This window comes from Panthera onca, chromosome F1 (genome assembly GCF_046562875.1).
Source record: "Panthera onca isolate mPanOnc1 chromosome F1, mPanOnc1 haplotype 2, whole genome shotgun sequence".
Lineage (NCBI taxonomy): Eukaryota > Metazoa > Chordata > Mammalia > Carnivora > Felidae > Panthera > Panthera onca.
Genome location: NC_138355.1, coordinates 51474000 through 51501273, shown reverse-complemented (window position 1 = coordinate 51501273; position 27274 = coordinate 51474000). Strand labels below are relative to the sequence as shown.

General features: G+C 33.5%; 1 protein-coding gene across 1 annotated transcript; it reads left to right on the top strand.

Annotated features, from left to right (window-relative positions):
• Positions 1–969: 969 nt before the first annotated feature.
• On the top strand, positions 970–24181 carry RGS18 (regulator of G protein signaling 18). Its single transcript, XM_060644352.3, has 5 exons — positions 970–1344; positions 1808–1909; positions 2984–3045; positions 20777–20943; positions 22407–24181. Exons 1-5 carry the CDS (start codon positions 1226–1228, stop codon positions 22662–22664), a joined length of 708 nt encoding a protein of 235 aa, XP_060500335.1. The 5' UTR covers positions 970–1225; the 3' UTR covers positions 22665–24181.
• Positions 24182–27274: the final 3093 nt, after the last annotated feature.

Genomic DNA, 27274 nt, shown 5'->3' with positions numbered 1-27274 from the left:
TTGAAAAGACTAAAAATAAAACAGGTTTATTATACATTTGTTAACTTCCTTTTTAATAGACAAAATTTTAGAGGAATTAAAGCATCCACTACTGGAGATCAAAGACTTTTCGAAAGACTAAATCACATGCTCCTGGTGATCAAAGGCTCCGATAATTCCAGATCTTTTCTTCCACTGACCTCTGGGGCTTTGCAAGAATAAATCACTTAATATCTATCATTCTTGGTTTCCTTTTCTACAAAATGTAAACTATGGACTACATCAGTATTTCTTAGATATGTAGGTGTCTTAAAACAGTGGAATAAGTGGATGTTTAACCAACTTGGAGTTGTCATTTTTTTTTAATAAGGACGTAAAATAAACAAACACAAAACCTGCCATCTCTAGTTAAAATGTTTCATCAAAAAGAATTTTTTAACAATCAAAAAGGTAGAAGGGCAACTTCAAAATAAGTAAATTCTTCATATTAATATATATGTAGTTTAAGAAAAAATTTACATATTATCTTTTTATCCCCATTTTTACCATGGACTGCTTAAAAATTTCTTAAATGTCTAAAATCATTCCATGAAACTATGCTTAAAAATTATTGAATTAAATACTTTCTACTGTCTCTTTCAACTATAAAACTCCATGATCTATATTCTTATTTTGATACAATATGTTAATCAAAGGTAATTTACATTACATAGCATTATGTCAAGTAAATGAAATTTACTTAACTCCTTGTAATTAAAATATGCAAAAAAAAAAAAATTAAGAACAAGGGAAAATATCTCCTAATGTTTGATGTAGTACTTCACCACAACATATTTGAATACACACTATACACATTTAAAGATGTTTTAAAAAGTTCCTGTGGGAAATGACAGTGTCATTTGGGTCGATTAAAGCATCATTCTGGTTGCACAAACTAGAAAGAGAAGTTCCACTGTGGTAATACTAGTCTTTATCTTAGGGACCAAGAGTCATTTTGCAAATTTGTAGTATCATTTCCCTAAACAACTCAGAACCAAATTGTACTTCAGTTCCTCAGTTCTACTTTTTTGTAGAGGCAGACACACAGCTCTGGACTCTTTTTTTGTTATTGTTTTTTTTGGGGGTTTTCTTTGGCACTGCTGACAGAGTTGAGATAACTTTTTATTGTACCATGTATAACTATGAAATACCATTAACAAGTGAAAGATGTAATAAGCTAGGCATCTCTTCCTTTTAGAGAAAGAAGATGGAAACATCTTTGGTTTTCTTTTCTCAATTAAATATGTGTGAACCAAAGGAAAAAGCTTTTTTCAAGTTAATACATGGTTTAGGAAAAGAAGAAACCAGCAAAGAAGCCAAAATCAGGTAAAATCAGTTTTATACTTCTAAAACATGATTGATGTTGAATATTTGTTAGCAGTTGTTTTTAAAATATCTGGTTGAAAGTATATTGACTGTACTGTTAAAACTGGAGGAAAAAGGTCTCTTTGTTAGGCGTAAACAACTGTCAAATCTAAAGTGTTTTTATTTTTTTTAATGCAACAATTCTAACCACACAAAAGAAGTAATAACAATCTTAATTAAAATATAGCCTCAAATACTTCCTAGTCACTGTGGGAAAAAACAAATATATTTCACATATGCTGTCCTAATTCCTCCACAAATTGAATGAAATTCATTAGGAAAACCATTTTGAGTGTGTGGAGAGTGGGTGGTGGATGAGAAGGGATGTTCAGGTGATTACCAATTCCAAATTTGTTCGACAGTCAGAAGGAAAGATTTTAATTGTCATCCAAATAGTCCTGAAGCTAATGCGTTTTCATTTCAGAGCTAAGGAAAAAAGAAATAGGCTAAGTCTTCTTGTGCAGAAACTTGAGTTTCATGAAGAACCCCCCTCCAGCAGATCTGGGAACTTGGCCAAAGAAACAAGGTGAATAACTTTTAATTATTTCAGGGAAGATTTTGCTGATTCTAACATTAAAGGTTTAAGAAAGAGGAAATTAGGGATTTGCATTTTATTGGAAATTACACCGTAATATAAGGAAGGTTAGAGATCTCATTTCAAAAAAACTAGGAATATTCCATAAAACTAAACTATTTTAATAACTCAAATTAAATAACCTTATAAAAATTTAAAGGTGCTCTTTTAAAATTATATACCTGTCAATTTTAAATGATATATTTTACTCCTTATAAACTGATGAAATACTCATTAATTTAAGAGTTTTCACAATGTAATATTGTCATAGAGGAGAGCTATTCATCTCTTCCTTTAGTAGTTTGAAAAAAAAATTCCTCTAGGTATAAAAGAAAGAAAGCACAAAAAGGGATGTTTTGTCACTTTAGGCCATTTCTTCAATTCAAACAGAAAATGAAATAGCCTTATCTACTAGTATAATACAGATTCTTCCAAGAATGAAATATGACCAATAAAAGATCCAAAACAAATATATTATACTCTGTAAATTATAACTCTAAAATACTTGTTGTATTGCAGCTTTTTAAATATATTTCTTATCCCTTTAGAACTTCATTAGCCAAACTTCCTGTATCTGTTTTTTTTTTTTTTAAATTGCTGCATATTGTGGTAAGAGCTTCAAGGAAATTGCAGTTAAAAAGTTTGACTAAAAGATACCGTCAGTTTATGTTCTTCTAATTGTTGAATTAAACTGGGTATGCAGAAATGAATAAATTGTTTTCTTAAAAAAATAAAAAAGATAAGTGACCTGATTTCCTTTCCTTTGTTCTTAACCTAACACATGATTAATTTTAAATAAAATGATTCGTACACTCATGAGAAAATAATGAATGTTATTTTATTATATGTTAAACTTGACCAATGATTTTGAAATTTCCAATGTAAAAACAACTTTCATTGAATAATAATAAAAGAAGAAACCCCATGAAATATGACTGTAAAGAGCAGTGTAATAGCATATGTTAGAGCAGATCCATAAACAGACTTTCTGCATACTCCATTATAAACATTTTGTTTCTTGAACAGAGTCTCCCCTGAAGAAGCAGTGATATGGGGTGAATCATTTGACAAACTGCTTTCCCATAAAGGTTAGTGGTATTTTCCCCAAATGCTTTACATCTTAATGGAAAACTGCACAAAATATGCATGTAACTATACAAAACAGGCTGCAATAAAAATGTAGTCTGATTGGTAATTGACGGCAATCTGAGTTTCTGATCAAGAGAAATAACTAAAAGAATAGTCAACAAATGGAAAGTATTTCTTCAATATTCTAATTTTACTGAGAAATACTTATTGTGGTTGAAATATTACCTCTTTGTGTCATGATTAACAGTTTCAAATTTTTCATTTATTGATTTTTTTAATGAGATCCTTGGGTTTTTTTATTTTTAATATTTATTTATTATTTATTTTGTGTGTGAGAGAGAGAGAGCAGGTGAGGGACAGAAAGAGAGAGGAAGAGAGAATCCCAAGCAGGCTCTGCACTGACAGTGCATAGCCTGATGCAGGGCTGGAACTCACAAACTATGAGATCGCGACCTGAGTTGAGATCAAGGGTCAGACGCTTAACTGACTGAGCCACCCAGGGACCCTAAGATCCTTTTTTTTCTTTATTAAAAAAATTTTTTAATGTTTATTTATTTTGAGAGAGAGAGACAGAACATGAGTGGGGGAGGGGCAGAGAGAGACAGAGACACAGAATCCGAAGCAGGCTCAGGTCTCCAAGCTGTCAGCACAGAGTCCCACGCTTCAAGATCATGACCTGAACCAACATCAGCTGCTTAACCAACTGAGCCACCCAGGTTTCCCAATCCTTGTTTTTTTTAAATACTTGATTATCCTATGTTACTTTTATTTTTAAGTGATCTAAAATGTAAAGAAATTCTTTTATTGGAAATTCAGGAAACCCTCATGAAAATACTTATTTTTCCAAATTTTGTAAATATTTCACTCCTCATATCAATAATCTCTTATGAGTTTTGTAGGTGACATGGAAGGTGAGGACAAATATTGAGTCCTTGTTTGACTATTCAACACTATGATAAAGCATGAGTCAGAAGATAGGCTGCCTAGATTGTTACTCTGTAGTGTCAACTTACATAAAGCAGGGGTGTGAGCATTTTTTGTCTTTACTGAGTCCCTGATTCCTTTCATGAAGCAAAATTGGTAAGTTTAACTGAGTAAACGATGGGCCTATGAACCACAGGGTTGATCATTTTCGGCAACCAAGCAGAGTTGTTTCAGAAACACTTTACCATTACACACTTCCTCAAGTGCACCACTTTTACTTGTATCTCACAATTTCCCTGGTTCCTCACCTCATTCTTTGTCTAAAACACAAACCCTCCTTGCTCTTGCCCAGACCATTCCAAGATGAGGCTAGCTAAACTACTGTACTGTCACTCTACTGTGTATAGTATTCCTAGTGGAGTTCACATTCTAAAGTTTCTGTTGGAAGAAGAGGTTTCTGTTGCTAGGACAGCTAAGAGTGCACTACTTGTAATTCAGCCTCAAGTACTGTGCTCTGTTTGACGAAACACCAACTTTTCTTGTCTGTCTTCATTTTCTGTATTTTTCTCCTTCCTAGTTGTCCATCTCTGTAAGGTCTTGGTGTTCTGTTAATGCTTCCCTGAATTTATTGACACAAGAATTCTATTTCTGTACACCATCCCTGAATACTTTCCCTCTTCCAATGAAAATACATTCTACCTCTGAATTGTAATATGGACTGAGAGAAAGAAAAATATAGGTACAAAAACCAAGGCTTGCATTTAAGCAAGAATGTAATCAATGAAAATGACATAAGAAAGAAGTTGATGCTAAAAAAAAAAGTAACTTCTTACTCCTTTCTCCTTATTTCACCTTAATACTGTATCAGTCCATATTTTGGAGAAGAGTAATTTAAACATCTTTCCTCAACTGCTCACTTTTCTTCATCCCCGATATCCAATCATTTTTTAACTATTATTCCAATTCTTGCTCAATATATGTCAAATCTGTCTTGTTCTCACTAACTCCACTGTCTTGGTTCAGGAATTTGTCAGTGCTTAAGACTAATTACAACAATCTGTATAAAACTTTCCTCCATCATTAATTATGCTCCCCAAATTTGTTTCTTTTCTTATTTCTTAGTATTTCCAACATTTGAACACATCCCCCTTTATTCTCTTCACCGGTCACAGCAAGAGAAAAAAGGAATGGAATTCTTTCTTTCTCTTTCTTTCTTTCTTCCTTTCTTTCTTTTTCTTTCTTTCTGGAATTTGATAGTTTATTACAAGGAAGCAGATGTCTTTTCATCTGTGGAGGCTCAGCCCAGTCCATCACCTGATAAATATTAAGTTCTTAAATAATATAACCAATTTTGTTGCGAAGAAAAAGTTAGCCCACGTTTCCTTTGACATTTGAGTTCTGGTTCTCTTCAGCTACATAATGATTGCATAATCTTAGGTAAGCTTCCTTATGTCTCTGACTTTCAGCTTCTTCAACTGTAAATGGAGATAACAGTGTCTTTAACTCCAGTAGGAATGGGTTTCTCTCAGGATTAAATGAGATGATGAATACGAAACCAGTAACTGACACTCCATAAGTGTGAATTATTACTGGTATTATGAAAAAAATAGAATTATAAACAATGAATTTAATAATCTTTTTCTATTTTCCAGTTCATTCCCAACAGGGTTAAATTTCAATTAAAAGAAATATATAAGCTGTATTTATTTATTGAACTTAATAAATTGGTACATAATAATTTCATCATATTCTCACGACTCAGAGAGAAGAAAGATTTAGCAAGGCTAATTAGTCCTACAGAAAATTCTCCCCTGGCATTCTGTAATCATTTTGCTTTGCATGTAGTCAAACCTGAATGGAAAAAACTGAATCTGCTGCTGTCTCTCTTTTCTCTGCTGGTGGAAATATTAAAGAGCTGTAAAATAGCAATTTGAATCAAGAGAGTTCAACATGATAACAAAAGTCAGCACTGACCCACTTGGACATTATTATCATTGTTCATGATCAAAGTGCTAATTAAATTATATGGCATTCACAAAAAAATTATGTTACTAGTATTCGTTTAATCAATCCCTCAAAATCCAATTATTTTTAATTGCAAAGCTTATCATAATATTAAATAATAAAGCTTAAAATAATCAGCTAAAAAGGTCTTTTTGGTTACAATGGTTAAATTCAGCTCAATTCTACTGACTTGACTCCAGACCAAAAAAAAGGAAAGATCTTACTCATTAGTACCTTCCCCCCTCACACACACACACATATGCACACACTTTAAGAAAGATCTTACTCTATCAAATTTTATGTAACTCCCCTTTGGTTAAATGAGTAAGTTTCTCAAATTCTATATGTCATGTCTATATAAAGGAAATAGAGATTGTATTAAATTTAGGCAAATAAGAAATGTAGTGATACATAACAAAATGTAAAATCAAAATACGATGGAAATTTGAGTATTTAGTTTGACAAAAATGGCTGATATTTAAAGCACTGTATGCTGATTATTAGTATCTTTAGAAATGGAGCCACAGAGTAGATGGTTCTTACGCTAGATTTTAGGGGATTAATCAAAATTCACCAGCTGGACAAGAAGAGAGAACACCCAAGTGGAGAGTCATCATAGGCGTGGGACATTAACCAGTTTAACTTAGGGAATTAAAAAGAAAGTAATTCTCTGCTGAGAAACATAATTTGAAAAAGGAAGCATGGCTTACAGTGACACACAATAGACAGATAAGACTAAAACAGAAAAAGCATGATTTTTACTATATCTTCCATGGAAGCGACAGAATCCATGGAGTATTTAATTAACTCCACTATTTTATCCAAATTTCATTCTTAAAATGTAGTTTTACTCTTTAAAAAAACAGAAGATAAAATACAAGTAAATCTAAACAAAGTATGCACTTTAGTTAGTAAAAAGTTTCAGTATTTGTTTATTATCATATATGTACCTTACCAACGTAGGATGTTAATAATAAGAGGGAACTGGTTGTGGGATATAAGGAAACTGCACTATCTTCATAACTTTTCTGTAAATTCAAATCTATTCTAAAATAAAATATTCCTCACTTGTTTCTATACAGATATTAGGATACATTTTTTTCCACCATCCCCGTTTATTGACAAATTTGTCTGGAATTGTGAAATGAATCATAAAAGTCTATAATTTAACTATACATATAAAAATCAGTAATTTTTTTAATGTTTTTAATGTTTATTTATTTTTGAGAGAGAAAGAGAAAGAGAGACAGAACACAGCAAGGAAGGGGCAGAGAGAGAGGAAGACACAGAATCCAAAGCAGGCTTCAGGCTCTGAGCTGTCAGCACAGAGCCTTGATGTGGGGCTCGAACTCATGAATGGTGAGATCATGACATAAGCCGAAGTTGGACACCCAAATGACTGAGCCACCCAGGCAGCCCTCCAAAAATCAATAATTTCCAAATGCTATTTAATAGAAATAGAATTTATGATTAAATCAAAACCAATGTCAGATTATATCTAATTCATAATCACCAATTTCATATTTAGTTATCAGTCTCCTCATTCACTGATTGACTTTATAAAAGTAAATGCTATTAATATGAAGTTAGCAAACCAATTAATACCAATAAGATTGTATATATACATATATATACATTATACTTACATATATATGTGTGTGTTTGTATGTATATAGGTATGTTCCATGTAAGACATCTTTGAAAATAAAATCATGATGTTGATCAATATATGTTTGAAAATGATTAGCTAGTTTTATAAATGTTATATAACTTGCAATGTATCATGTAGCCTTTCAAAAAATTTTTAGAGATTGGATAAATGGGTACAAGGTTTCAACAGGCAGAAGAAAAAATAATTCCTGAGCTGAGAAAAAAAGGCAGGAAAAGTGCTAGAGATTTTGTTGTAACTTGGAAAAGCAACCAGTTATCTTTCACTGAGGCAGAGTACTGAAAAAAACACATTGGGAAATCAAGTTGGGGACAAATTTTGGAAGAGTTTGTCAGAAAACTCTGATGGACAGAAACGTAGAATTCTATACATGTAATATGGACTACCCACAAGGTTGTTACAAATATAAAAGCTAACCTCACAGTAAGTGCTATTTTGGAAAGAAAATGGATAAACTTGGTGATTGATTGAATGTGTACGTGTGTTGTAAAGTGAGATGGTGAAGAGATATGAGACGAAGAAAAAGGATGAGCCAAAGGTCCCTAGATTTTATTCCACATTAAATAGGAAGATGACAGTGCCTTTTAAAGATGAGAAAAAGAGGTGGAAGAACAAGATTTGTGAGAAGATAACAGGTCAGAGTTTGAACTTATTTAGTTCCTGGTAAACTACATCAGAAGTTTTGCAGGGTTTTATAAGCATACACCTAGAATGTGGAAGAGTAATCGATCATAAATAGAGATTTTTCTAACCATCTCACATAATTAATAATTGAGGATGTGAAAGAGGATGTTGCTTCCTGCGGGGAGTCTCTATCAATAAGAAAATCTTTCCACTACATAACTGTATATTTTCCTATGCACCCTTTTTTCCAGTCATTACAAATAACTCCAATATTTTTGACCTTTTCATTAATGAGTATTTGCTTGACTTTTTGCACCCTGAATTGTGGTTCAAATAAACTTAATTCTGGGAATAATTCATAACAGATGAGAGAACTAGAATATATAGGTCATTGCACCCCCTTGATTTAAAAGTATAAACTAATTATACTGTGGAAAATACTTATTACTGACTGAGTAAAGGCTGCAAGGAAATGAGTACTTCACTTTTGGGGAAGGAAATGAGTACTTCTCCTTACACTTTCTACCTTGTGGCTTTTCAACTTGCCCTTCCCGATTTTCGGTTACTGATTTTCTGCAAGATAAGGGATTCCAGTGTTCTGCAAAGTTAAATTTCTGAGTCAATCTGAATCAAGCTAAACACTCAATTTCTTAATCTGTTTAACAATAAAAATAAGTAAAATCCAGTTAAAACTAGGAATGGATTACATAAGTAAATCATTATTGCAAAAGTAACCACAACATTCTGTGTAGGGTCAAGAGCTATAAAGCCCAATATTAAAGGGGAAACAATGCAACCTAGTAATACCGTACTTGAGTTTCCAACTTCAGAGTTTCTTGACTTTTTGTTTCATTTGGTTTCTTGGCATCAGAAAAATACTCCAACAGATGCCAGCGTTTCAATTTAGAAACATGCAATCACAAGTGTTTCATATTTGTATGACACATTGAGCCAGCTTCTTCCAGTGTGAATTCTAATCCCAATAGGTTCCATCAGGCACTTATGGCAGCTGCATTCACCACTGCTGCCTTCTAAAGGACTGTTTGGTCAGTTACTCCGTCCGTGTGAGCAGTGGTTCCATGGTGACCTGACAATGCAGCTGCCCAGAGTAAGAGAAACAGGAAGTCACTCATGTGCTGGGATAATCTTTCACAACATTGCTTTTTACTGTTGTTTTTTTTTAAGTTTTTATTTAAATTCTAGTTAGTTAAGCATATTACTTTTTAAAAAGTAATTTACTTAAACTTTTAAAATTAAATACTTCTCATTCATTTTTTCAAAAAAAAATTTTTAATGTTTATTTATTTTTGACAGAAAGAGAAACAGTATGAGCTGGAGAGGTGCAGAGAGAGAGGGAGACACAGAATCCAAAGCAAGCTCCAGGCTCTGAGCTGTCAGCACAGAGCCCCATGCAGGGCTCAAACTCACGACTGTAAGATCATGACCTGAGATGAAGTCAGAGGTCCAAGCGACTGAGCCACCCAGCCACCCCTCATTCATTATTAACTCATTTCTTGAATCAGTATTTCTTCTTTTTATTGTATTCATATATGCCAACAAAATCCATTCACTTTGATTTTCCCACTTATCAGCACTTTTTAGCACATAGCGCTTCTCCTATTCAGAGTTGGACTTCACTCTGAGTGTCCATATCAAACTCAAGACCAATCATGGTAACAAAGGCCTTTTGCATGATATTTCAGAGCACAATGGCAGGCACATAGTCAACACTCATATTTTATGAATTACTAAAGGACTGTATTTTAAGAAACGTTTGTGCTATTTTCTGAAGTCTTCTATTTGAATTCCATACAAGCTGATTTTCCTGGGCTGCTCCAAATAGAATAAATCATCCCACAAATATCCTTCCTTAGTCCTTGGTATATAAGTGCGTGCCTTGTCCATTAACCTTCATATTACTCAACACTAGGGATTTTGTTGTTTTATGGCAGTTTATAACTTTGAACAAAATACACTACAGTTCAGACTTCTGCTCTATATTTTACCAGCTATAAATTTAGGGCAACTTAACTCTTTGAATCTCAACTTCTTTATTTATAAAAATGGGTATAAAAGGACTTACTCCACAAGGTTGACATGAAAATTAAATGGAGCCGCACTAATAAAAGTCATATAGCAATGTGCCAAGACCTTAGCAAACACTCAAAACTTCCATTATAATTAATATTATTGCATTTTCAGTATATAATACAGTTCTCGGGCTCATACTAGGTGTTTCATAAATAAAATAGATGAAGAAAGTTATTTTTAATATGTAGCAATTTCAGTTGCCTGGCCTATGGATGATCCCTTTTGGATGTTAGTGCAAAAATTGAGATATATTAATAGGAAAAGTAATGATCATATTCTCCCAAAATTATGACATTTATTAACTCACTTTAGGAATAATTTGGCATTTAAAAATTGGTCAACCATGCTTATACATGTCATGTGGATAGAATAAATTGAAATCTGAAAAGTTTTTTCCTTCACTTGGGTCAATGTAACTTTATTCACAAACCCAATAAAGCTTATAATTTATTTCCTCTTTCTAAACTAGGTTTAACCTGGAACAGATTATTGTCTCATTGTAAGATAGCAGGATTTTTTTTTAATTTTTTTAACGTTTTATTTATTTTTGAGACAGGGAGAGACAGAGCATGAACGGGGGAGGGTCAGAGAGAGGGAGACACAGAATCCGAAACAGGCTCCGGGCTCTGAGCTGTCAGCACAGAGCCCAACGCGGGACTCCAACCCACGGACCGCGAGATCATGACCTGAGCCAAAGTCGGCGGCTTAACAGACTGAGCCACCCAGGCGCCCCATGATAGCAGGAATTTTATTTTTAGTCTGAAACGTATACATTTTAGGTATTTGAGGAAAAGCTTCTGTGTATCAAAATGCTTCAGAGAATCATTACCCATTCATATTTCCCTTGCACCTTCTGAGAAAAGCACACCGCTCAACATGAGAAATAAATCTTGAAAATGAAACACAAAGTGAGCTAAAGAAATTAGGAAAGTGGTTAAATATCACCTATATTGATCATTCTTGCTCTTCTCAGTGATAAGAATTTGTTGACTCACTCAGGAACTGCTTAGCACTAAGAGCTTTTTAAGAAAGTTCTGTTTAACCAGGAATTATCTTACCAGCATCTAGTGACTGTAGACAAGTTCTGAGTTGCTTGTCAGTCTTAACTGATACCTTCTCAAATCTTGTAAGCCCGATCTTTGCTTGTCTTCCTCGTTTTTCCACGAACAGTTAACCATCAACATCTGCTCAGTGTTAATTTACTGAGAAAGAAAAATGGCAGAATCTCCCTCTTTATCTCAGTAAAAACGCCAGCGGCAGGAGCAGTGGGTAGAGACATGATTCTTTTGTCATGGTTGTGGTTGGAGTGATGCCATAGTCAATATTTTGGAAATACTTGTAGGTTGTCATTTTCTGTTCCTGTATTTCAAATATATGTTTTAATTGCTTACAACATTAAAAAAAATGATGCTTCATGACAAAGAGGACAAGTTCTATATATAGGAGAAATAAATGGTGAAATGTAAAGCATCATTTGAGGATTGTATTAGTTTCCCATTGCTACTGTAACAAGTTACTATAACTTTAGTGGCTTCAAACAACACAAATCTCTCTTATAACTTTGTAGGTCAGAAGTATGGTATGGGTCTCATTGAAAAAAAAAAGTCAAGGTGTGAATAGGCTGCTGTCCCTTCTGGAGGGTCTAGGGGAGAAACCCTTTCCTGCTATTCAGGGTTTTAGCAGAATTTAGTTATTTGTAGTTTTGGACCAAAGTCTCCATTCTCTTGCTGGCTGTAAACTGATGGCCATTCCCACCTTCTAGAAGCCACCACATTTTTTGGCTCATGACCATCTTCTTTCATTTTCAAAGTCATTAACAGTCCTTCTTGTGTTGTATCTCTCTGACCCACTCTTCTGCCTTTTTCTGCTTTTAAGGATTTATGTGCTTAGATTGGACTTGATTATCCATCTGGGTAATCCAGGATACTCTCCCCATCTCATGGTCCTTAACCACACTCACTTTTTCCAGGTAAGGTAATGCATTCACAGGTTTTGGGGATTAGGGCATGGACATCTGTGGAGGGCTGTTGCTCTGCCTACCATAGGAAGTGTTACCTTCCTGAGACAGATATACTTCTACAATTTGTTTTGTTTTGTTGTTTGAAAATGAGATCTGGGGAAATTGAACTTATTTGAAACTCAGTTTCCTCATCTATGAAAATGAATATAAGACATATTCCAAGCAACTGTTGTAAAAGTTAAATGGTAAATGTGGTAGTGCATATAAGCAGCACTTAGCCCTCAGAACCTCTAAACATGTCACAAATGCCAGATCTCTTAACTGCCTTCATTCTACCAATAGATTCATTATTCTTGCTTCACTCAATATGGAACTTTTTTTTTAATTAAAAAAATTTTTAATATTTATTTATTTTTGAGAGAGAGACACACACACAGTGTGTGTGCCCGTGGGGGAGGGGCTGTGAGAGAGAGACACAGAATCTGAAGCAGGCTCCAGGCTCTGAGCTGCCAGCACAGAGCCCAACGTGTGCCTCAAATCCACAGACCATGATATCGTGACCTGCTTATCCAACTGAGCCACCCAGGTGCCTCAGAACTTTTTATATTAGACACCATCACTGACCGTAAGGAATAGTGCTAGACAGAAGTGAGTATAAGAAATTAATATAGGTGAAAATGAATCGAGGGGAAAAAAAAGCTATCACTTTATTTCACAGTATTTTTTCACCATAATGCTAGAATGCTTGCTTCTTTTAATATATTACTAAATTTAAGTCTTTAATATTTTTTCAGAATCTTTGCATCTGTGATCATGAGGGATCTAGGTCTGTAATTTTCTTTTTGCTTTCTTTCTTAATATTTATTTTATTTATTTTGGAGGAGGCAGGTTTTTTTATGAGAGTTATCCTAGCTTCTTAAAATGAGGGGGAAAGTATTCATCCCTCCACTGTTTTAGAATACTTTCTTTTTTTAGGGAGAGAGAGAGAGAGAAAGAGAGAGAGAGTGCACACATGTGAGCACAGGTTGGAGCAGAGAGAAAGAGACAGAGAGAGACAGAATCTTAAGCAGGCTCCACTCTTAGCTCAGAGCCTGACTCAGGGCCCCATCCCATGACCTTGGGATCACTACCAGAGCCAAAATAGAGTCAGATGCTCAACCAACTGAGCCACCCAGGTACCACTAGAACACTTTTTCTTAAATGTTTGATAAAATTCACCAAGTCTGGGCCCAAAATTTTTGGGGAGAAGAGAGAATATTTTTATTATAAAATCTGTTTATTAATTGGATTAGGGCAATCAGATTTTTCACTTCCTCGGCATCATTTTGGGTAGGTTTTCTTTTTTTAATGATTTTCTCATTTTATTTAAGTTACATTTATTGGTGTGAAGTTGTTCATAATATTTACTGTCTTTTTACTATCTGCCAGATATGTGGTAATATCCCTGATTTGCTTCCTACTATGAAGCAGGCTTACTAAGGGTTCTATTTTATTAACGTTTTCAAGGAACCAACTTTTGGCTTTTGTTAATTTTCTCTATGTTTTTTTTTTCCTTCATATAGATTTCTGCTCTGTTTTTAATTATTTTTCCTTTCTACTTACTGTGGTTTTAAATTGTTCTTATTTTCAAGCTTCTTAAAGTAGAAACTTAAATCTTGATTTTCATACCCTTTTTTTATTAGTACAGCTTTACATGTAATGAATTTTCCTCTAAATATTGTTTAAACTCTACCCCACAAATTTTGATGTGCCATATTTTCATTATAATACAATTGTAAATATATCCTAATTTCTCATGTAATTCCATATTGACCTATGAATTTATGTGTGTATTTTATTTTCAAATATATAGAGACTTTTATAGCTATGTTACTAGTTATAATTTTTTATTAAAACCCTTGTGGGCAAAGGAGATACTCTGTAAGGTATCAGTCTTTTGAAGTTTGTTTAGATTTATCTTATACCCTATCTAGCATGTGGTCTGTCTTGGATAATCTTTTCTTGTTCTCTTGAATTTTATATGTGTTTTATAATTAGCAATTAGGTCAATTTGGTTGATAATGTTTTACGTTACTTTATCAATATTCTGTCTACATGTTCTATAAATTTATACATGAATACAATTAAAATCTACAATTATATTATAATTTTTTTACTTCTTTCAGTTCTTCCAGTTTGCTTCATTTATTAAAGCTCTTCATATGTTAAAGGTCTACAATTAAGATCATGTATATGAAGGATTGTTATTTACTAGTAACAGTTGACCACTTTACAATTACGAAATGGAAAGATGCTATTTTGAAGTCACTGTGTCAGGCCACATCAAATTGTGTTTTTGGGTTTTTGTTTTGTATTGTTTTGTTTTGTTTTGTATTGTTTTGTTTTGTTTTGTTTTCTCCTTCCCTCCCTCTCTACTGAGAGAGAGCCATATCAAATTGTTTTTATACAGATTTCTTATGCAAAACACCTTGTGAATCATTTTCATCTTTTTATACTACCTTCCTGGTATTTTATTTTTAGCATGTGTCTCTTATAGCCAATATATAGTCATTTTAATTTTTAATAAAATCTGACAATCTCTGACTCTTAATCAGAATGTTTAGTCCATTTAAATGTAATGTCATCATTGATATAAATGGAATCTATAGGTTACATCTTATTTCCCGGTTGTCCCATAATTTTGTGTGGTCATTATTCTTTTCCTCCTTTCCTTTTCCTTAGATTAAATAATTTCTATTCAACTCTGTTCTAGTTTACTCGCCCTTTCTTCTTTAATTTGTTGTCATGCCCATTCAATAACTTTTTACCCCAGATATTTTCAAGATTCAGATCTAGAATTTCCATTTGATTCCGTAGTTTCAGTTTCTATGCTGAGTTTTTTGCATTTATTTACTCATTATGCCTTAACTATTATGTTCTTCAACAAATTAATAATAGATTTTTTACTGTCCTTGCATGCTACTTCCAATATTTTGGATACTTCATGGTCAGTTTCTTTTTTTTTTTAATTTCATTTATTTATTTTGAGAGAGAGAAAGAGAGAGGGTGGGAGAGGAACACAGAGAGAAAGAGAGACAGAAAGGGCTCACTTCATATGTTTCTTTTCTCTCACTGTTTCCAGTTCCTATTACCAGTTGTATTATGCTTGAAAACTCCTGCCTTGATACTGGGTCAAGTTTTATGGTTATGTATGGTCAGAGGGCAAATTTGGTTCCTGCTACTCTGTCATGACCCTCTTATTTATAGTTTAAGAGTAAATATGTCTTCTAATTAACATGGGGCTCTGTAGATTAAATCAAGAACTTTGTCGACTTTGTTTAGCTAGATTCTTCAGTATTGAGAACAGTGTCTGGGATATAATTAGCACTCAATAAATATGTTTTACATTTTTTATTTATTTAAAAAAAATTTTTTTAACGTTTATTTATTTTTGAGACAGAGAGAGACAGAACATGAATGGGGGAGGGTCAGAGAGAGGGAGACACAGAATTTGAAACAGTCTCCAGGCTCTGAACTGTCAGCACAGAGCCCGACGCGGGGCTCTAACTCAGACCGCGAGATCATGACCTGACCCGAAGTTGGCTGCTTAACCAACTGAGCCATCCAGGAGCCCCAATAAATATGTTTTAAATAAATTAATGTGTTGCTCACTGGAGAATTTGGGATGAAAACAAACTTATTTAATAAGATAGTTGACCAAAGTTAGGAATACAAAATAGAATTAGGAATATGCTTGAATAGCCCACAGTGATATCCAAAAGGGAGCAATGTACCCCCAGAAAAATATTTCAGCTTGTCTGAAATTACATAGGATGGCATTTACCACAAACTCTAACCTTGAAGGTTGTGAATATTGATGTTGTCATTTTGTTAACACACCATGGACCCAATTCTCAGTAGAAGGCTCACCTTGGCAAAACTCATGAGGCCAACCTCCAACTTACTAATATTCAGAAATAAAATTCATCAGTTGCCATTTCTCTCCCTTTCTGTTTGCTCAAACAAGTAAAATTATAATAAAAATTCTGCTTGACAAGCTTGAAATTAGAACATTAATTAAATATTTAATAACATTAGGCTAAGATAAGTTTTGACTTTTAAATGAATATATTATTAATTTAATACCTTATGTATCCATATTTATAATATGACAAGATTTTTTGTTTTGTTTCTTTGTTTATTGCCTTTTTAATTTTTTTTTTTTCAACGTTTTTTATTTATTTTTGGGACAGAGAGAGACAGAGCATGAACGGGGGAGGGGCAGAGAGAGAGGGAGACACAGAATCGGAAACAGGCTCCAGGCTCCGAGCCATCAGCCCAGAGCCCGACGCGGGGCTCGAACTCACAGACCGCGAGATCGTGACCTGGCTGAAGTCGGACGCTTAACCGACTGCGCCACCCAGGCGCCCCATGTTTATTGCCTTTTTATACGTACTGGCTTTAACAATTTCTTTCCTAATTATTATAGAATTGATGTTTTATGAAGAACACAAAACATTTTCCAAAACTTTTTTTATTTTTAATGAAATTTTTTCTCATGTATTTAATTATTTGTAGATCATTTATTTCAGTAAGTAATTATTGAATGTTTTCTTCATGTTGGACATTTGGTGGCAAATTAGACAAAGGTCTTCATCTCATGAATCTTAAAAAGTAGCATGAGATATAAAAGCAAGCAAGCAACTGTAGCACAATGTTCTAAGTTCTTGGATCTTAAAATGTGAAAAAGAGAGTGGAAAGAGATGAAGGGCACCTGGAAAATTTTAAACAGTGAAGAGACATGATAAGGTCTATACTAGCAAGATAATACTAACCAGACTGTGGATAATGAACTAAGAGGTTGTGGGAAGAAATAAGGGAATCCTGGAGCCAGGGTCACTAATTAGAAGGTTGTTATAATAATCCATGGGTAAAATAATTCTAATAAGTAAAATACGTTTAAAAAAACCAGCCTCTTTATGTTTTTCAATGGGCAAATAGTTAAACAAATGGTGGCATATTATTATCTTACTTGTGATACTTACTGTATTACACTTGACCCTTGAACAACATGGGTTTGAAATGCATAGGTGTACTTACTCTTGGATTTTTTCAATCAATACAGTGCAATACTATAAATGCATTTTTTCTCTTCCTTATGATTTTCTTAATAATAGTTTCTTTTCTCTAGCATACTTTATTGTAAGAATACAGTATGTGATACACATACATACAAAATGTGTGTTAATCAACAGGTTATATTAGCTGTAAGGCTTCTGGTCAACAGTAAACTATTTGCAGGATAGTTTTTGAGAAGTTAAAACTTACAAGTGGATTTTTGATTGCATGGCACCCCTAACCCTTGCATTGTTCAACAACAACTGTATAGTTTTGGAAGATGTTACCTTGGTGAACACTGGATAAAGAGTACATGGGACCTCTGTTCTCCTACAACAACATGTGAATTTATAATTTTCTAAAATAAAGAAGTTTCATTTTTTAAAATGTATATAGGCCAAAAAATGTAGACTATCAGGGAAACCTGGATGGCTCAGTCAGTTAGGCATCCAACTCTTGATTTCAGCTCAGTTCATGATCTCACAGTTTGTGGTTCGAGCCCCACATCAGGCTCTCTGCTGACAGTGCAGAGCACTCTTTCTCAAAATAAATAAATATACAATCTAAAAAAAAATTTTTAAAAGTAGAATATCATAAAAAGTTGAATGAGCACTAGTTTTAAAGTCAGTTTGTCTTAGAGAGGAATTCTAAGCCTGCCACATTCTAGCTATGAAAACTTAACCTGACTGAACCTTAAATAAATAATAGTCATCAAGACCATTATCATCACCACCACCACTGAAACCCGTACAGTATACATACTATGTGCCAGTCACTGATCTAAGCACCTTGCATGTTTTAACACTTTTAATTCTCTCCTCTCTTGTTTACTTCTCTCATGGTTTGCTGACTTACTTTAGTGATATACTTGTATTTTGTGTCATAATTTACATCCTTTTATTTTCTTAATCCCTTGACCTATTTTTTATAGATATACTTACTTTTACTGTTTTCGTGCTTTCTACTTTTCTTACTTCTACTTATGGTTTTCCTTTCCTTTCATAGAGTTCCTTTTAGCATTTCTTTTAGGGATGGTTTAGTGGTCATGAATTCCTTTAAATTTTGTTTGTTTGGAAATCTCTTTATCTATTCTTCTATTCTGAATACTAGCCTTCCTGCATGGAGTATTCCTGGTTGCAGGTTTTTGGGGTTTTTTTGTTTTTTTTTTTCTTTTAGCACTTTGAATATATCATGTCACTGCATTCTGACCTCCAAAGTTTCTGCTGAAAAATCAACTGATAGACTTTTAGAGTTTCCCTTGTATGTAACTGTTTTCCTTTTTTTTTTTTTTTTTTTTGATGCTTCTAAAATTCTCTTTTTATCTCTACTTCTTCCCATTTTAATTTCTATGTGTCTTGGTGTGGACCTCCTTGGGTTGATTTTGTTGGGTCTCTCTGTGCTTCCTGGATCTGGGTTTCTGTTTTCTTCCCCAGACTGGCAATTTTTCAGCTATTATTTCTTTAAATAAAATTTCTTCCCCCTTTTCTCTCTCTTTTTCTTCTGGGATCTGTATAATGAAAAAGTTATTATACTTGATGGTATTGCTGAGTTCCCCAAGTCTATTTTTCTATTTTGTCCTGCTCTTTTATTTGGGACATAGCCCCTGTCTCCTCATTTTGTCTAGCTCTATGTATATCTTTCTATGTGTTAGGAAAGTCAGCTAGATCTGCTCTTGAAAGTAATGGCCTTATGAAGAAGTCTTGTGGTTCCCTATAGTGCGATGTCCCCTGTTCAGCAGAATCTGGAGCATTAGGGGTGTCTCCTATGTGTGTTATGTGTGTTATACTATTATGGCTGAGCCTGGGGTGCCTGACATGAGGGTCCATTTCTCTCCCCTTTCAGGGCCTTCAGCATCCCTTCCTCCTACAATCGTATGGATCCATTTGACTCCTAACTATGTCTCTTTCCTTCCTACCTACTTCAATGTGTCCTCTTCCCTACATTCTCTACATTTAGCTGTGGAGTGTCTGTTCTGCCAGTCCTGACTCCTAACTATGTCTCTTTCCTTCCTACCTACTTCAATGTGTCCTCTTCCCTACATTCTCTACATTTAGCTGTGGAGTGTCTGTTCTGCCAGTCCTGAGGTCATTCTCTTGGTTATTTACACTGATGTGGTTGCTATTTATGGAGCAAAATGAGCTTAGGGTCCTCCTTCTCCATCTTCACCTGAAATCAATGCTTTTAATTCTCTAAACAGCCCTATCTGGTAGGTATCATCATTATCTTAATTTTAAATATTGAGAAAATGAGGCAATGAAAGAAAAGTATTTCACTCAGGACCACATAGTAACTGGCTGAATATGAACTTGAAACCGGGTTGTCTTTCAAAAGGCTTGATACCAATGACTAACATTGAAGGAGCTCAGGAAAAAAGTAAAAATGGAGACCCCCATACTAAATGTCTAAATGCTTAAGAGCTATAAATCAAGCTAACAAACTGTCAAAAATGTATATATTTCATCCTTCTATTTAGACAAATATACTGTGTAACCATTAAGTTTAAATTTAAAATTCTCAGACTTTTTACAGTTCTACTCTGTCAACATGGACTGCCTTTCTTCTCTTTCCACTCATGGTTTGGTTCCACACTGTGAAAGTTCTTTTTGTACATTTTTTTGGACACCCCAGCCTGCAGATCCAAGTCCTGTCCTAATGATATACATACCATTGAGTCAGTGTGCCTTTAGTGGATGAATTTAGGGAAGAAGACCATGCAAACCCTGGTAACACAGAGCTTTTAGATAGGGAATTCCAGGGTCCTGTATACAAAAGCATAGTCTAGAATTGGGGGGATGAACTCCAGATAGAATGGTTTCTTGGCTCTGTAGAATAACGCCCACACCCCTGAGAGAGGTGCTGAGAGATCTGAAAGAAACCCAAGCAAGGTCCTGAATAGGGATTTGTCACTCTTACTCAGATCTAAGTGTGATACCAGCCTCATTTCAACAGGAATGATACTTACCTTTTATAATTGTGAAGATTACAGCTTATTTACATGATGTCCCTCATTATATTCTTCAAGATGTGTGTTACTTCATTGCACTGGAGGGAAGAGGTAGTTATTCTGTTAACATTTGCAATTGTACTTTAATATCAAGTAGTACATTACTGGAGGGGAGTTGGGCAGGGGATGGGTTCCATAGGTGATGGATATTCAGGAGGGCACTTGTTGTGATGAGCACTAAGTCTTATATATAAGTGATGAATAACTAAATTGCACACCAGAAACAATATGACACTGCATGTTAACTAACTGGAATTTAAATAAATATTTGGAGTAAAAAATAATATTATGTAATATAATTTCTCAGCATTTAATTAATATTTTATAGTTAAAATATATCACTTCTTTTCTTGGTAGATGGACTAGAGACTTTTACCAGATTTCTTAAAACTGAATTCAGTGAGGAAAACATTGAATTTTGGATAGCCTGTGAAGATTTCAAAAAAAGCGAAGACCCTCAACAAATTATCCTTAAAGCAAAAGCAATATATGAGAAATTTATACAGAATGATGCTCCACAAGAGGTATAGTAAAGATGATCATAAAAATTTAAAACTGTTTGAAAAATTTTTTGAGAAAGTCTGCCTTGATCAAATTGATATCCTCATACATTCCACCAAAAGGTCAATATTTCACTGAAGTAAAAATGGGTATTAATGTAAATTCCTACATACAAACAAAATTCACTGTAAGACTTTGCCATGGAAATAAAATTATAATTGAAGTCATTCCTTGGGGTTATTTTTATTCTAGACTAAGAGTCAATGCAATTATTTGCAGCATTTAGATTCATTCACTTATCCATATTAATAACCTAAATATAAGCAATGTCTCATCAAAACTAATGATTTCTATAAGTGAGGAAGGCAAGAGAAATTAAAAAGTTTGTATAATGTGCCATTTTAGTGTGAACTCATCTACCAATGCAAAGTTTTGATTGCCCCAAAATAATTATTCCTCCACTTTAAGATAGACTAAAGAAAATTTCATAATAAATAGTTGAGGGAAACCTAATTTGGCAATGGTTCAAGTAAAAAAAACAGTTGTGATTTTCTTTGACCACAAGCTCAGTGTGAGATAACTGTGTGATACAACCACTAAAACAATAGCTATAAAACTAGCCAATATTACCTGACTACCCTCAAAAGTAATTTAAATAGAGTTTCTATATTTCTGTGTGTTCAAAAAATAGTGTTTCTTCGCTAAAGGAGTAGAACTGGTAGTCTATCACTGGTAAGAGTTCTGTTTTACTATAAATTACTATTGTCCATGAGGTAGCATCGTCTATGTGGATATCATTTCACATGGAATGATGATTGTTTTTCTTGTTTCAGCATGTTTCAGTTGGTTCTTTGTTTCAGTGCATTATTCTGTTTTTCCCATGGCCAACCTTATACATGGATTTTTAAAAACAGCTAGTTTTATGGTGCTACCTATGAGGGAAAAGGAAGGACCCTTACCTGAAAACACCTCTACCAGAATCAGATATAGCAGTAGTAGTTTCATAAAACCATTGAAAGATTTTATATCTTTATAAGATCTCCATTTTCAGCACACATTTGTTTGTAAGAAAGCATCATAATAAAATGAAAAGAGCATGGTGATTTAAAAAAAAAAAGCCCCACATTGAAATCCTAGATATGCCCCAAACTCACTGCCCTCACTCAAAATAATTTGATTTCTGTGAAGCTTAGTTTCCACTTTGAAAATGAGTTACCCTGATGGTCTTTATGATATTTACTATGTTTCGTTATCTTAAATTAGCAGAAGTGAGAAGGACCAGGAGCATAGGAAGAGAAGACCCTGATGAAATGCCAACCCAGAGTAAATCATTGGATCCCTAGACCCATAACAAAGAAAATCACCCAAGCATTCAAGTACATTATGCCCACTCCAACACTGGATCAGTCCTGCACTTTGTTTTTCAAAGGTGTTTACTTAAGTAGATTGACCATATTCATGCTTTTTTGTTATTATTATCATCTAGGTTAACCTTGATTTTCACACCAAAGAAGTTATTACTAAGAGCATCACCCAACCCACCCTACACAGCTTTGATGCTGCACAAAGCAGAGTGTATCAGCTTATGGAACAAGACAGTTACACACGTTTTCTGAAGTCTGACATCTATTTAGACTTGATAGAAGGAAGACCTCAGAGACCAACAAATCTTAGAAGACGATCACGCTCATTCACCTGTGCTGAGTTCCAGGATGTAAAGTCAGATGTTGCCATTTGGTTATAAAGAAAATTAATTTTGTTCATTTTGATGGCAAATTTGTAATCTGCTTTTAAGATATAGAATATTTACTTTTTACAAGTGGGTACATCTTTTAAAATAAAATACACCATGTCAATGGATTTTTAAAATGTAAATCAAAATTTACATTCTAACAACACATACTATATCTGCCAATTTATCCTGTAAAACCTTCCATTTGACTTCATTCCATTCATAATCCCAAAAACATTACTTAATTAAAAAGAAGTAAATAAGTAATAATATTTTATGAGAGTGTAAAGTTGAATTAAAGTTAAGCTTTTGCAAAATTGTCAATGGTTAGACCCAATATCTACTTTGGATTATTTTTCTAGATTAAACAATTTATTGCTCAGATATCCATATATTCAGAACACAGTTTCCATACTGATGAAGACTCTTTCTTTCTCTTTCAGTCATAGAGAGTGTAGAAGTGATCTGGTTCTACAATAGGAGAAGACAATCATTTGCTCTTGTGTTACTAACACTGGCTCATGAATAAGCATTGTATCACCTCTAGTTATAAACCAGAAACGGGAACTTTGGGGAAGACACATTCACATCTATAGAACTTCCAAGTTCAACATAACCCATATTGATAACTGAGAATAGGATCCACATGTGGGCTCATTCCTAAATGAACATGGGCTTACCCAATAAGTGGAGCACATTTCTGGTGGTCACAGAAACATGACCAGGTCATACATAGCTCCAGGTTGAGACTAGGAGCATCTTCTTACCTGCTAACATAAGTAACCTGCTATTAAAATAGTGGCAGTCAGTGGTTTGAATGACGCCCAGAGGAAGTTTACCCCAGCTGTAGTTAGGTTTCATGCTTAGACTTTTAGGATTGGGTTGAAAGTTAGAAATGAGAGGAGGTAAAAAAGCAAGGAGTCAAAGGCCCTGGAGACTCATGCATCTGCTACATTGGCTCATAGAAAGAAAGTGTTCCCCATTGATCATGTTCTTATTTCCAGTCTCATTGAATCATTTAATTCTATCTTATTCAAAATAAGATTATGCTAATAAATATATGTCTCTACTTTAGGGAAATATTTAATTTTCAATGTGTGCTGCATGTAAATGCCTATATAATTAAAGATGTCATACATTTGGCTTTGGCAAATGTTATATTAGTTGAAATGTAAAATATAAAAATCATGGATTACCTATAGTAATAAATATTTTTAATTTCTTCTTTTGTACAGTTAATGTTTATTTTACCATTAAGTGTTCTTGCTAATTATTGAATATTCTTTCTGTCATCAAATTACACATAGACATATTTTCTTATTTTAGAATGATAATGGAATAGAAAGAATTAAAATGTTTTGTCACTGATCTTAATGCTAATTCAATTCTTTATACAGTTATAGATATGAAAACAAGGTATCATGCTTTTCAAAAATCAACCAAGAAAGTGATTTTTAATTTTTCTTTGGGTGATTTGTATTTTATTTTTTGTCTGATTGCCTCATGCACAGTTAAGACTTGATACAAGGTACCTTTTTTATGTTTATTTATTTATTTTGAGAGAGAGACAGCACATGTGGTGGGGGGAGGGACAGGGGAGGGACAAAGAGAGAGGGAAAGAAAGAGAATCCTAAGCAGGCTTTGCACTGTCAGCACAGAGCCAGACACAGGAGTCAATCCCATGAACCATGAGACCATGACCTGAACTGAAATCAAGAGTCAGGTGCTTAATCGACTGAGCCACCCAGGCATCCATGCAAGCTTTCTGGTATCATCAGAAAAATCATGGGCTGATTTTTAACAGCATTGTTCTAGGACTACAAATACATATTATGTAGGGGGTTTTTTTATTTGTAATACTTCACAGATGTGTCCAATATCTTGTTTAAAATATTCAATGGGACCCTTCAAAAACATACCAAGGATAATGTGGCCACAAACAGAAAACAAAATAAACATTTGGAGAAGTGAAAGAAGCCGAGTAAAACTGTGCAGACAGTACTGAGCAATGGCTGAAGGAATTGCAGAAATATATAATAAAAGTCTGAGATCTTGAGAACCTCAGTGCCTGGGCTCCCTAAACAGATGTATAAGCCTCAGAAATTCATTTAACTTCTAAACATATCTATCTTAACCATGTTTTGTTTAATAAAAGGGCTCAGCATTTCTAATTCTAATCCTCTTTATGGTCCCTACATTTACTGATTCTAAGTACATCACCTGATATTCTCCAAAGCACCTCTTGATTAATGCCCAAGGAAGGAAAAGAGGCAAATATGTATAGTTAATGAAGGAAAACTTCAGACTAAAAGTTAATATGGGATATTGGTCTAATAGGAATAATTTTATAGAAAACTTAGAAATACATGAAAGGAAAGAAACCACAGGAAATGTAGCTTACATTTTTTTTGACTGATCATATGTATAAAATAGAATGTCTTTAAATGGCTTGAATAAGATAATTTGGAGTATCTTGAAGTCCATAGACAAAAGTCAATACCTATGCTGCCATATTTTGTACATAATAGAAATTCAATACGTGAATATGGAATCAAATGGAAGCAAAAGGATGCATTATGAGGAAAATTCACATTTCAGCAAAGAATAAAGGCATACTTTAATTGAATGTGGCATATTTTATTTGAATCCTGGGTCTGCCACTTATCAAGTGTAGTATGTTGGGAAAGTTACCTAAATATACTTAAATATTTTGAACTTCAATTTCTCATTTGTGATATTGAAATAAACATTCACAGTGATCTTAGTGCATGAACATTAAAATATCGGAATTATTCTCAATATTTACGTATCACATTTTAATTATGATATAAATTTTCCTAATGTTTATGTTAAAAACAAATATATGTCCCTTGAGAATAAGGAGATTTTTCTTGAATAAAATACGGGGGCGGGAGAACAGTTCTTGCTCTCACCTAATCTTTTATAAATTTGCCCTCCATTGAAAAGTAAGTAATGACATTTTAGTCATATAAAAATATTGGAAAATTATAAGTTAAAATATTCTTCTAAAGAAAAGCTGAAAAAAACTTAACTTACTAATTATGTGCAATGAAGTCCTTCTCTAGGAGAAAAAAAAGGACAAAGCATATTAAAGATACATACTTCCAAAAGTGCTCACAGACTTAACAATAACATTAGCTAAAATTTAAACACATTAATTTTATTTTCACTGTGTTACATTGATTGGTCTTCTATTTAATTTCCTTGCTTTTTAATTATTATCTATCTATAAAAGAGAAAACAAATACAAAGATCCTTGCCAATTTAACCATGGGTTTATTCATAAACACTAACTGGAATCTTTTCAATAATGAAAATTAAAGATAATATAACATAGCCAAACCCAGCTTCTGTTGCATGTTGAATGAATGAACAAATATTTATTGAACACTTTGTGTTTGACTGGTACAGTTAACTGCTGGACATTCAGAAGTGAATCAAGCAGAGTGAAAAGGAGAGAGAAAGAAACTTTCTTCATGGTATGTTCTCTGATAAAATTTGCATAATACAATATTCAGCTAAAAGCCATGCTTTACACAAGATGTTCCTTCATATTTATACCAGATAGTAAATCCATCCATGACTGATGATGCAGATATCATTTATCTTTTGAAGCTAAGAGTTGGATAGCTAATTTCTTCACTTGTTTAAGAGAAACACAGTAGTCCCACTAACTTGTAGAAATTTCGTGCACCTTTTATAAAATGAAAGCGGAACTAAAAGCATACACATATCTAAGAATACATTTTATTTAAGACTGAGGGGTTATGTTAATTTCATGTGTTTTTACTTTATAAACAACCAATTGTACAAAAGTCTTTTGTAGAGTAAAAAAAAAAATCTAAACAACATTTTAAAAAATCATATCATTTGAGGAACAATAGAGAAAAATGAACAGCATAAGTAGAAAAATATTGCATATGAAAAATAATGAGCCAATATTAACTGTGCTTTTAAAAGATATGACCATTTTACAGAAAATACACATATTTTTTGAGGAACCTTACCTTCAAATTGAATTTTGTAGAGTGGAAATGAAATTTTAGAAGTAGTAACCAAAGGAAATATTTAAAATATCATGAATTTAGTGAAAACAACAGTATTAACTTTCAGATAGTCTGTTTACAGTCCATTTCTGATATCACTAGCAATACACAGAAAATAAATAATAATCAAAATAAATATTCTTTTTGCTAGAGCAAGGAAGGAGATAGAAAATATTTGGAAAGATGGCCATCAACATGTAAAACCCAATAATTATCTTCTGAACATTGAACTATTGTTACCTGTAGAGAAATTAGAATATTTAAATATGAATTCAAATGATGTCAAATCAGTATTAACAATATCTGTAATACATTTATTTAATAACCTATAGTTTGGAATACTCTATACCTAATTTATCCTTATTTTATCATACAGAACCCCTGAAGTTCAATAAATATTGGCTATACTTCACCTTTGTTCCAGTCACTGTACTGGATGGTAGGAATGCAAAAGTGAAAAACATAGTGTAGAGTATATTGTTGAGGATATTACACCTGACGATACTCGTATGTAGGCAAACACATAAACTAGTCATTTCAATCCAACATGCAAAA

Excerpts from the sequence above, each read along its gene's own strand:
- RGS18 (XM_060644352.3), top strand. The coding sequence starts at position 1,226 with ATGGAAACATCTTTGGTTTTCTTTTCTCAATTAAATATGTGTGAACCA. Across the intron at positions 1,345-1,807 it reads AGCAAAGAAGCCAAAATCAG|AGCTAAGGAAAAAAGAAATA; the intron begins GTAAAATCAGTT and ends TTTTCATTTCAG. Across the intron at positions 20,944-22,406 it reads AGAATGATGCTCCACAAGAG|GTTAACCTTGATTTTCACAC; the intron begins GTATAGTAAAGA and ends ATTATCATCTAG.